Source organism: Olea europaea, chromosome 16 (assembly GCF_002742605.1).
Source record: "Olea europaea var. sylvestris chromosome 16, O_europaea_v1, whole genome shotgun sequence".
In the NCBI taxonomy this organism is placed as follows: domain Eukaryota; kingdom Viridiplantae; phylum Streptophyta; class Magnoliopsida; order Lamiales; family Oleaceae; genus Olea; species Olea europaea.
The window spans coordinates 4,402,079-4,413,722 of NC_036252.1; the positions used below are offsets into that span (position 1 = coordinate 4,402,079).

Genomic DNA, 11,644 nt, shown 5'->3' on the forward strand with positions numbered 1-11,644 from the left:
AACTCAAGCATTAATAAACTAGCAGAAAGTCGAAAAAATATATATATAAATGTTACAACATCTCTTGTAGTAGACAACTGATGTTATGTATGTAAAATTCAGTAAGGCCATATTGAGAAGATGGCCGGGTCGACTAATTCCTCAATGCTACCCACTTTTTTGGACAACCTTCCCACCTCCAGAAAATTCAGAATGCCTTAAATGACGCAGGGTAGGGGATACCATAGAAGCAACTGTGCCTTTAAATGCTGATGTTTATGGTTCCCCACCAGACAATCCTAGCCCCGTCTGCTGGAACGTTTCGGACCGATATCCTCGGACAAATGACCAACCCGAATTTGTTCAATTTCTAAACAACAATAAGGTGCTTCAATGTAAATATTTTCCCTTTCTTGAGTCTTTATGCTAACGAGCACTTCCTTGTTGATTATGCCTTCCTTGATAGGGTGAGTAATCCTATTGTTGATAATGGAATTCCATACACTAATGTCTTCGATGCCAACTTCGACACCATGGCGGCATCACTCAAAGCTGTTGTTGGGTTTGGAGACATGACCATTATTGTTGGGGAGGTGGGATGGGGACAGGAATGCCAATTTAAATTTTGCTTTGAGGTTCTTTTTACCTAGACTTGCAGCCAATAAAGGATCCCCTGTTCAAGTTTATTTGTTTGGACTTAGTGATGACGATGCCAAGTGTGGTGGGAGTGAAAAATAAAGTTTTAAAAATTTGGTATTGTAGGTAACACATATAAAAAAATTTAAATTTAATTTCAAAAAAATAAATAAAAAGTTTGGGTACTGAAATTACAATTATTCCCTTTTAATTTTAGCATTTTTTTTTACTATTTTTAATGGCAAATCTGACGGATCTTAACAGTATGGGGTTTTTTCGCACAAAATATTTCAAACAAGATGGTTTTCTGTGACTTTCAATAAGTAGAGGAGTATATCACACATGAAAGTGTTTTTAGATGGTATTATGCTATTAGTCCTTTAAAAGTGATAATCATTGATTGTCGTACCTCAATTTCTTTAGATGAATTGGACGAAGTTATTTTAATTGAAATCAAATCAAAATATATTTAGCTAATTGAACAAAATTGAAGTACAGTTATTTGATTGGCATTCATTGAAAATATAATTATCATGAATTTTATCTGTTCGTAACAATGAATAGAAAATCATGTCATTACAAGTTAACTAGCCTAATATGTGATTGTACTAACAAATAATACTACTAATAGTAAGTGAGTTTGCAAAACTAGTATCTTCTTTAGGGAGTTGGCATAGTCCAACCAAATTCCTCTTTTCATAGTGAAGTTGTGGGGTTAAAGCTTGCCCAACTTCAAATGACTATACACCAAAGATTGGCCTAAGCTTATCCAATGTAAAACTCTTGCCAAGTGAGTTATAGACCAAGCAAATATCCTATGGTGAAAAAGAAATATAATTATAAAAAAATGTTATTAATGTGAATATTAAAAGACACACATTATACAAATTTTTCTTGTCCATTCCATATATTGTGTTTTCGTGAATAATTTTTTTTTTCAACGTTAAATTTGTTTAAATACTCTCTTCATTTACACTTCTAGTAAAAATCAATATTATGTTGCTTCTCTCTCTACAATTTCGTGTCACCTTTGCAATTGATAACAGTAAGGTACATGTTTGGCAAAACTTAAATTATTCAAACTTATATTTTATCCACACAATTTGTAAGATCGACAACTACTATCAACTTATTATTCAGATATTTTGTATCACCACCACAACTTATAAGAATTAAAAGAACTCCCAAATAAGCTCAACATAGGATTCAATAGTGTGATATACAGAATTTGGAATTTTTTTCTTTTCTAATAATATCAAATACTCTTCAATCCATCTAAACAAACATGTCATAAATAGATGCTTATGATCATCATAAAGGGGGCTTGCCCCGTTTATTTTTTCTAATTCATTTTATAGTCCACATTCATTAAACTGAGATAATAATATAGGTATTAAAATTTTTAATTAATTAATTAATTTTTAAAAGTTAAATTATTCGAATATATTTGTTAAACTATGATTTTTATTGTTTATCATATTTTTTAGATAATCTTAGCTGTCATATCTTATTAGAATTATTGAAATTTTGTGGAATTTTTCATTTAAAGTATTAAATTCTTAAAAAGAAAATTAAATGGGACTAGCCCTTGTTACTCGTACCCGCCCGGTGGAAATCCCCCACCTGTACTCGACTCGAATATCCAATTAAACGGATAGTTTTCACCCTCCGTTGGTATCGAGTTTGATGAAATTTTTTGTCATCCTTAAATTCCCTTCTCTTATGCATGTGGAACTTTTGATTTTAAGTTAGGACTAATTAAAAAGAATTCAAGAATCCTTTGGGGTTTATTTCAATATGGAAGAATATTGGGGCTGAAATTGTAAAATACTCCCCAAATGCAATAAAACCAATAAAACACCACATATTTTAGGCTGGCATAAGCTCATTCCAAGGAATGGCCACACTTTCACCTCAAGACGTCAACTATCCAGGTAGATAGAAAGAGAAGACGAAGAAGAAACCCTAAAAACAGAGCTTATTAAGTTACTGATTCTTTACATATTTCTGGGTTCGTTCTGAATCAAATTGCCGAGATCTTTATTTATTATTCTTAATTAAGGTAAGTTATTATTTGATTATGTAAATCTTTCTACAGTATGTGATGTAAGAATGTATATTATTGTTTATTGGTTTTTATTTTTTGTTTGATTTCAGTGTAGTCTTTGTGGGCAATGAGAAAATGTGGGTAGGATGAAACTGTTATATGTATGTGTGAGCTATTGTGGACAGGGTGACGAAGGAATAGTTGATGGAAATTAAATCCGAGATAATTTAAGGTAGCGTGATATTGGAAAAGGAAATAATATTTATATTTCTTATTCCGGATTGATACAGGTTAACTTGACAAAAATTGTTTGGCTGGAATTAATAGTGAGATTCTGTTCAAATTGTGTGTAAAAGATTTGAGCTTTAATAAATATAGAAGTAACTTGTATAAATGTCTATCAGTAAATTGTTGTGCGACGTGTTATGAATGGGATTGTGAGTTTGTAAGTTTTCTACGTCTGTTAACTTAGTCTTCATTTAAAGGAAAATCACAAAATCAAGTTTGAGGATTGCTAATTACTGGGCATGAATCAGTTAATTGTATCTGTGATGCTAATACTATGCAGTAGAATGTTGCAATTGGCAATGATGACAGTTAAATATGTTGTAGTACACTATTGATGTTTATTTTTTTGTGATTAGAATTTGGGTGATGGGGAGGCTGTTAAGTGGTGTTTATATGAAAAATGGATGGATTATGCTTTGCTAGCCTTTGACATTTCCATGATCATTCAAGCTAATTAGGATTTGGATGGCTGATCAAGATTCTTTCTATTTCAAAGCATATGATCACCTTGGCTTTTCATAATTAAGTGTCATAGAATGGATTACCCATCTCTTTTTTGGTGAATGTTGGGCCATTAATCGTAGTTAATGTAAGTATTAGACAAACTGCTCGCTGTGTAAATGGTGATGGGCAAATGTACTTGACAAGGTTGTCTTAATATGATGGGGGTAGTTCACAGTGACCAAGAGCCTTTGCTCTCCCTCTTCAATTACGAGCCTGATAATTCCTTTTATTGTTTAGAGTTCATTTCCTATTTTGGGTATTTTTTTTTTTTTTTTTCAATTTTAGATATGGGAAACTGAATTCATCGCCTTCCCAAATTTCCATTGTGATCGTATCAGTTCTATCATGCATCCACGTGATTTGACTAGTTTCCATCTCTATTTCATGTGCATGTATTTTGAGGTGCAGCGTCAAATTGAAACATTTGATTGTGGATGACACAAACTTGCTGCAGGTTACATGATTGTATTATAGTTCTATTAACTCGGTGTCTTGACTCTTGAGATTGGTAGGTCTTTCTCTATTTATGTGGATTATCATACACTTGTCTATGTTGTGTATTGAATAAAAAATATGCAAACATGGTTATGCATCTTCAATGAGGTTGGAAGCATAATCGTTGGATGATGAATTGCTTAGATTAGAGTTTTGATTTCTTTTCTATAGCAACTTTCTGAAATACCTGATATTTCACCACATAAATTTGATGTCTTCTTTGATTGTTTTATTTTCGTGATTGTCTCTGTTGTTGCATGTTAGATAAATGTGAGATTTGTTAAGCTGAAATAGTTACTCCCTCATTATGAAATCTTAGCAAAGCCCGTAAGCAATGAATTTCATGAGATTGGGTTATGCTCATCCATAAATTACTTTCATAAAGATTTTCCTCATTAGATATCATTATTATTCTTGACAGGAACTGGATATCTTCAGCTATGGAAAATTCTAGATCATCTAGGATCAGAAATATGATGCATGTTGGAAAAAATTCTCTTCTGCCTCCTAAATGTCCATTCCCTAGCATTTCCCCATCATATGCTGAGTACATCCCTAATTCAGCACCTGCCCGAAAAGGTATCCCAGCACCTAGAAATGGCAATTCACAACATCAACGTGCTTCCTCTGAAAGTTTTTTGATTGAGGAACAGCCATCTTGGCTTGATGAACTTCTCAATGAGCCTGAAACACCTGCGCATAGAGGAGGTCATCGACGCTCATCGAGTGATTCCTTTGCATATATTGACACATCTAATGTTGGAAACGTGAATGGCATAGATCAAGATGATAATAAGTTCAAAAATTTAACTTCAGTGCCTTCTTGGGGATCTCAGGACTTCGATCTTTACAGAGATATTAGACATGGTTCTTTCTATACAGACCCAAAATCTTCAGCCAAAACCAAGAACAGCATGTGGGATGCACCTGTGAATCCAGTTGCATCATCTCATGGCCGTCCTGCTCCTAAGGACGCTACCATAGTTCAAACTGGAGTATCATTGAGTACTTCCCCAGAAGTAGACAAGAATTCATATTCTTCAACTGGAAAGCAGGATCCGCTTGAATCTGATCCTTATAATCCAAAAGATTCTTCTCATGCCAAATCATCTTCATCCGAAACAGACACCAAACGGGCCAAGCAGTATGTTAACTCAACTTGACATTTTACCTGATAAGTTACAGCAATTGGCTTTTTAATGTTCTTTGACCCTATTGCAGCCATCTGCTGTCTTTGCATTTGATGCATGCTTGTCTTGGGTTTGGGAGGACACCTAAATATGTGGATTTCTTTTAATCTTTGAGTCCTTGTTTAGTAAGATCTATACCATTAATATGAGGCCATTCATGTGAATGATACAAAGTTATGTTCGGGGATTTAATTTTAATTGCATTAGTTGTGGGTTAAGCCTAGCTTTATATCAATCTGCTTTCCATGAACCATCGTGTTAGATCACCACGAATTTACACTGAATATGGCTTAGATTGAACTTAAATGCATCATTTTTAAGCTTAGAATATGTTTTTGAATCATAAGATTTTATGACGTGGTACATAAATCAAGCCACGTTTGAAATCCATTCTAAGCCTATTTTTCATGTAAAATCAGTTACAATCTAAATTGTGAGTTTGAATTATTGTCACAATATTCTGAAGACCTACTCCTGAAAATCTTGTTCATCTGCTTATAGTTAAAATGATTTTAACTAATTTTATAACTTTATTTACCTTTTCTTTTATTTTAGCTTTTAGCCTGTTGACTCTGGAGATGATATTTCATCCCCATACTGCCCCATAAAAAAAAATTGGTTTCTCATAATACACTAGCTAGAATCTCAGTATCCTTGATATTTGTCTTATTAACTGTCTTGGCCTATTGGTTATGGTGATATGTGCTTTGTATATATTGAAAGCGCTACTGAATTAACCTGAAATATTAATCACAATTCTATGCATCAATATAATATTCAGGATGCAGATATGATGTTGTAATGCATGGACACTCTTATAGAATATTTATACTTAGTGATACCAATTCTTCTCCCTTTTAATTTAAATGAACTTATCGTGTATAATTTTACTTTCACAATAAAATTCTACATTGTGTCCTGAGAACTTGGTGCTGTTTTTGTGTCTTCTCATTACGTCTCACTTGAGCATTTTGATAGTAAACTACAAACTTTGGTAAATAATTAGTGTTTCAGTAAGCTTTAAACTTCATTTCTAATGCAGGCAGTTTGCTCAACGTTCACGGGTCCGAAAACTTCAATACATCGCTGAACTGGAAAGAAACATGCAAGCTCTACAGGCAGATATTCCCCCTCTGAGAAATTTTAGTATCGATCTTACCTTGACATGTTACATCTCTAAAATTGCTGATATCAACTTTGTTGTTTATAAATATAGGCTGATGGTTCTGAAGTTTCTGCTGAGCTCGAATTTCTCAACCAACAGAATCTTATACTAAACATGGAGAATAAAACCCTGAAGCAACGATTGGAAAGTTTGGCTCAAGAGCAGCTTATAAAGTACTGTAAGTTTTTGTCCCATAAGTTAATTTTCCAGGTTGTTAGTTTGTTATTTTGTGTTAATTAGGCATAACTGGGGAAAGAAAATTTATTTTTACACAGTAGGTCTTGGAAAGGAAATTGAAAGAGTAGGTGGATAATTTGGGCTTTAAAACGTGTCTTCAAGAGGTTTGATATGAACCTTGATTTAATTTCATATGTCAGCATCAAATATATGGGCATTGTATAAGATAATCCTAGCCACCCCAGGTTGATGGATTCTCTGTAAAGACTGTAATTGTAATTATGCACCAGTCCGCAAATTATATCAATTTTGATTTACTCCGTAAGTAAAGCATAAAATTAACACATTTTCCCCTCTGATTAGATATGAAAAAGTACTGCATCATGCCCACTAGTGTTATCATTATTGAAAAAGTACATGTCAATGTGTATTTCGGATCAAGTTTAAGAACATAGCAAACCCACACTTTATTCTGACTTAGGTTCCTAGTATATGTTCTACAACAGTACTGCTTCTTTTAGCTGTCTGACGGTAGGCACTAGTCTGCTGCATTAACTTGTTTCTGTTCAGATATAACTAAGACCTTTGTTTTAGCTGTCTGACGGTAGGCACTAGTCTGCTGCATTAACTTGTTTCTGTTCAGATATAACTAAGACCTTTGCATAGTCAGGGATAGAATAGTGAATTTTGAAATACAGATTATTATATAATTGTAAAACATTGGAAAGCTAGCATCACGTTGGTTTTGGAATTGACTTGTATTAGAGAGTAGCAATTGGACCGCAGAAAGTTTTCCACTCTTAAGATTTCTCTGAACTAAATTTGCGGATGTTGTTTGCAGTTGAGCATGAAGTATTGGAAAGAGAAGTCGGAAGATTACGAGCCCTGTATCAGCAGCAGCAGCAGCAACAGTTTTCATCTAGCCATCGACGTGCTAAAAGCCGAGATCTCGACCAGCAATTTGCTAATCTTTCACTGGAACCCAAGGAAGCAAGTTCTAACAATGATACACCTTCTGGGTATATCTAGTGTGAGTTTTTACGGTGCCTCCTAATCATTCCTTGACTGATGTCTCCTTGCCTTGCCAATGACAAAAATCGAGGTTTCCTTTCATGGGATCAAGCCGCATTCTTCCACTCCTGAGGCTGGACCTCGTTGCCCGGTTTGTTTATCTTATGCTATTCTATTATGTTCTTTGTAATGTTAGAATTTTTCAATTTTCTTTATTAAAAGTAGCGTCGCCATGTGCGCCTGGTAGTCTGTGCCGGAAAATAGTTGTTCTGGTGGATGACTCTCCTGAGGTGGTTCTTCCAAACATGATTGATGTTAATGACCATCCCTGTATGTCTTTAAGTGATTACATTTATAAATTTCCCTTAACGTTCTGCCTGAGGGAACACTGCCATTAGACTGGAAATTGGTTTATGAAATCTAACAATTGTTGATTACGGGTACTTATTAGTCTCAAACGTTTGTCAAGAATTGGTGGAATCTTAATGAACGAGTGAACGACCAACGTATTTCAAAGACATGACAGGTTAGGTACATAGTATTTGACACTAGTTTTAGCTCTTCTCTCTCCTGTAAAATTGTCCTGTCCTGCCTTCTGTGTTCATTCTCTCCCTTGTACTTACAAAAATTGATGACATTTTAATTTGATTTCAATAAGATAATTGTACTTTAATTTTGATTGATTGGGTAACTACATTTTAATTTGATTTCAATTGGATAACTGTGTCCAATTCCCTCACTTGGCCTAACGAAAATTGATGACATGACATTAAAAAAATGATGGACGTCATTCATCTTAGTGACGATTGCTATTGAACCAAAGTATACTTGCCGTGATCAGAATTTTTTATTTTATGACTCAATTGATGCTATCTTTTTCATAGTTATACTAATATACTCATAACTTAGTTTCCTCGAGACCATGCCAACCAAAGCACCATTCGACATTTCACAATGTCAAATAGTAGTTGAATTGATATCTAGGACTTCAATTTTTTTTTAGTGTAATACGGTATACATCAAGTGTTTGTCCTCGACCCCATACGAGAAATGAGTATGCAAACTTTCATAACGATAGGAATCATCAAGAACGGCAAAGTGATACGTACGGGTCGATGGAGACCTGTTGATGTCGAATGCAATCTAATGACACTCAATTGTCCATGTGAGCAGTTGTGCTAACTCATTTTTATTCAACTCTTGTTTGGCTACAATTTCTTAATATTCATGTTTTTTCAAGTTTATTTTTAAACATACATTTTACGAAATTCACAACTTTTATCACTATTTCTACCACACATTTCATCAACTTTTATCGATATTTACTATCCAATCTAATTTTTATCAAACCAGATGGGGCTCTCTGAAATGCAGAATTGACAAAAGACATTGTCGATCACTCAACTACTTAACTTGGTTTTACTCTGCTTATTTTACAGAATCTAGAAATTTATACAGTAGTAATTCAACAGCGTATGCAGCTCTGAGTAGTACAAGCGAAATATGCTCATAATATGGCAAAAACCTAATTACGCTTGTCCTCTCCTCAATCCTTAAATGTAAACCAAATCATACATGGAAACAATTATCCCTTGATCTGCGGCAAATGAACACATCAACCCTAAGCATGACAAAGCAAAAGCAGTTTGTTTCCAATAAAAACTTAAGCATTAATAAACTAGCAGAAAGTCGAAAAAATACATATATAAATGATACAACATCTCTTGTAGTAGACAACTGATGTTATGTATGTAAAATTCAGCTAAAGAAAGTAGTAAAAAGAGAATAGGTTCAATATTAAAAGCAGTTCAACCACGCCTGCGTCTCTTGAAACTGTCCTCGTTAAAGGACTCCCATTTCTTGTGTTCAAGATTGCTAAGATCATCAAGATCCGCTATGGCAAGTAAGTATTGTGTTAGCTTTACAAGTTCCTGATCACTGTCTCGATTTGCATGGGCTTTTCTGAATGGTTTTATAACCAAGCCATTTTGTGGGTTCATCACAAAATTCCTTCGTAGATCATCAAACATTATAGTGTTTTTGGCACTGTAAAACTGCAGATGATATAGAGACGTTAAGTCAGGAAAAGGTTACCTAAAATATATATATGTTATATTGAAAATAAGTTAGTTATTTTGACATTAAGGAAGAATAACTTTCAAAATGAGTAAAATTTACTTGAAAGTGATAAAAGAACATAATCATATATGATCGGAGCAAAAGTTACTTTCAAGCTTGAACAAACATAACTTCAATTTGCAAGATGCGATATTTACTCGAGATCAAAGCCAGTTTCCACCTTTTCTTGACAAATTCAGAATAGATTGTGCTCTTTCAGACAGCGGCAGACATTGCAAATACTTTTAAAGAAACTTAGCAAATGAGACATAGAAGCTGAAAAAAGGTAGTCGAACCTCAGGAAAATGAGCCCAAATCAGTCCAAGTGGTTTGCAATCAAAGACCCCACGAGTATCTGATTGAACAGTGATCATTGCCATATGATCCAGGAGAGCAGTAATATTGTAGTTTGGATTATTGAGAACACCAAGTTGCCCCATCTTTAACTCAACCCACTTCATACTGCAGAAATAAAATAAATACATTGAAATTACATAATTTAGTTCTCCAAACACTTTATTCTTTAAATTACATGACACAACACATGACATGTCGAACACTTACATGACCAGTCTCCCAAAAGTATCCCTTGGGCATTGTAAGTTTTTATAACATGTAAAATATAGAACATAGAAAGTGGTTCATCAAACATGTGTCCTGAAGCGTTTGTAGTATTGAAATCCGATATATGTCATCTGACATGACTTGACACATGTCAAACACTTACATACCGCCTTAGTAAGAGTATCCGTGGTTCGTATATTTTAACAATTTCTCTTAATATTCAAGTCCTAATAAACCAATGACTAATCAAGAATTTCAATAGCGTAACAAAATAATAAGTGTTTTAATAAATCTCAAAATGGCTTCAACGGACTGCGTTAATATAGTGTTCTTCATATCTGAGAGTGCACCCTCAGGGACTCCTATTACATAAATCAAATGAATTATTAATAAAAACTTTCCACATTGATTTGAAAATCATAGCGTCAATTCTCATAGTGTTCTTGATTAGTGTGCATAAATCGTAATGAAGCTCTCCCGTACAATAAAGCTTGAAAATTCAAAGAAGTGCATTTTATGGCTCCTCTTATTCGGGCTGGAAGACAATGGTCGACTCTGTTGAGAAAGACTTTGAATGGAATTGAAACCCTTCAACCTCGTCAAACACTCAACGACTTCCTTAAGTGCTTTTGTTTATCAGCAGATATACAAACACAGTCCTCTATCCATCTATAAAGAGGAATACTCCTAATGCCTCTAGTCCTACTGCTTCTGCAGTCTGCTAATGGTATCCCAAAAGTGGTGCAGTTAGAGTGCCTTGCACACCATTTAAGGTGGGTCCATATTCGGCTGTGCTCTGGCACTAAGTCATACTGGCATGCAATAAGAAAAACAACCGTTCCATATTTTTCATTTAAGCAATTAGGAAATTATAAATTATGCTAATTATTTTAAAGAGCATGACTTGGGGAAAAAGCATATTAAGATTTAGATAGTGCAAGGGTATTCCTAAAATGTTCATTAATTATTAAGAATCTATCAATAAGACCGTCAACTATGGCTACTAATACTCAAAACAGTTAGAATGAAATTAATTGCAAGAAAAATTCAGTGGAAGCAAATATTACATCCTCTCAGTCCCAATTATTTTAGTTAATTTTGAAAAAGACTCATTATATAGAGATTTACAAACGTGAGATACAACAACAATGATGCCTTTGTGACCTTTCAATTTAAATTGTCTTCTAGTGTGTAAAATTGGAGTGTCTGATTAAAAATATGATTTTTTCGAAAATAATATATTATTTTCTAATGGAAGTGTGGAATAATGCAATACAGGAAGCACTGTTTCCTAATCTTAATCAGAATTGTTAAAAGCAATGAAGGGATACAAGTGTCTTTAGTTAAGACAAGCAATTCCAAGCTCATTCCACAAAAAAGTGTTTCTAATTGATAAAATAATAAAAAAGGGAAAAAATTTGACCTGGTGGCAGACCATATCATGATGTCATACTCCGCGTAAACGGCCGA

The 11,644-nt window shown here is 34.0% G+C and overlaps 2 protein-coding genes across 4 annotated transcripts; one reads left to right on the forward strand and one right to left on the reverse strand.

The window, feature by feature from the left end:
• The first annotated feature begins 2,492 nt into the window (after positions 1–2,492).
• LOC111411793 (uncharacterized protein At4g06598-like) lies at positions 2,493–7,929 on the forward strand. 3 transcript variants are annotated; one of them, XM_023042394.1, is made up of 6 exons: positions 2,493–2,677; positions 2,773–2,894; positions 4,371–5,093; positions 6,182–6,257; positions 6,356–6,482; positions 7,323–7,929. In XM_023042394.1, the coding sequence occupies exons 3-6, from the start codon at positions 4,390–4,392 to the stop codon at positions 7,508–7,510; spliced, it is 1,095 nt and encodes a 364-aa protein (XP_022898162.1). In that variant the 5' UTR covers positions 2,493–2,677; positions 2,773–2,894; positions 4,371–4,389; the 3' UTR covers positions 7,511–7,929. The 3 variants fall into 3 exon arrangements, with proteins under 3 accessions (XP_022898162.1, XP_022898161.1, XP_022898163.1); XM_023042393.1 differs by lacking the exon at positions 2,773–2,894; XM_023042395.1 differs by lacking the exons at positions 2,493–2,677; positions 2,773–2,894 and adding an exon at positions 3,853–3,962.
• A 1,208-nt stretch (positions 7,930–9,137) lies between these two features.
• Positions 9,138–11,638, reverse strand: LOC111411795 (ubiquitin-like domain-containing CTD phosphatase). Its single transcript, XM_023042396.1, has 3 exons — positions 11,598–11,638; positions 9,907–10,072; positions 9,138–9,546 (listed from the first exon to the last, which is right to left on the reverse strand). The coding sequence occupies exons 1-3, from the start codon at positions 11,615–11,617 to the stop codon at positions 9,301–9,303; spliced, it is 432 nt and encodes a 143-aa protein (XP_022898164.1). The 5' UTR covers positions 11,618–11,638; the 3' UTR covers positions 9,138–9,300.
• Positions 11,639–11,644: the final 6 nt, after the last annotated feature.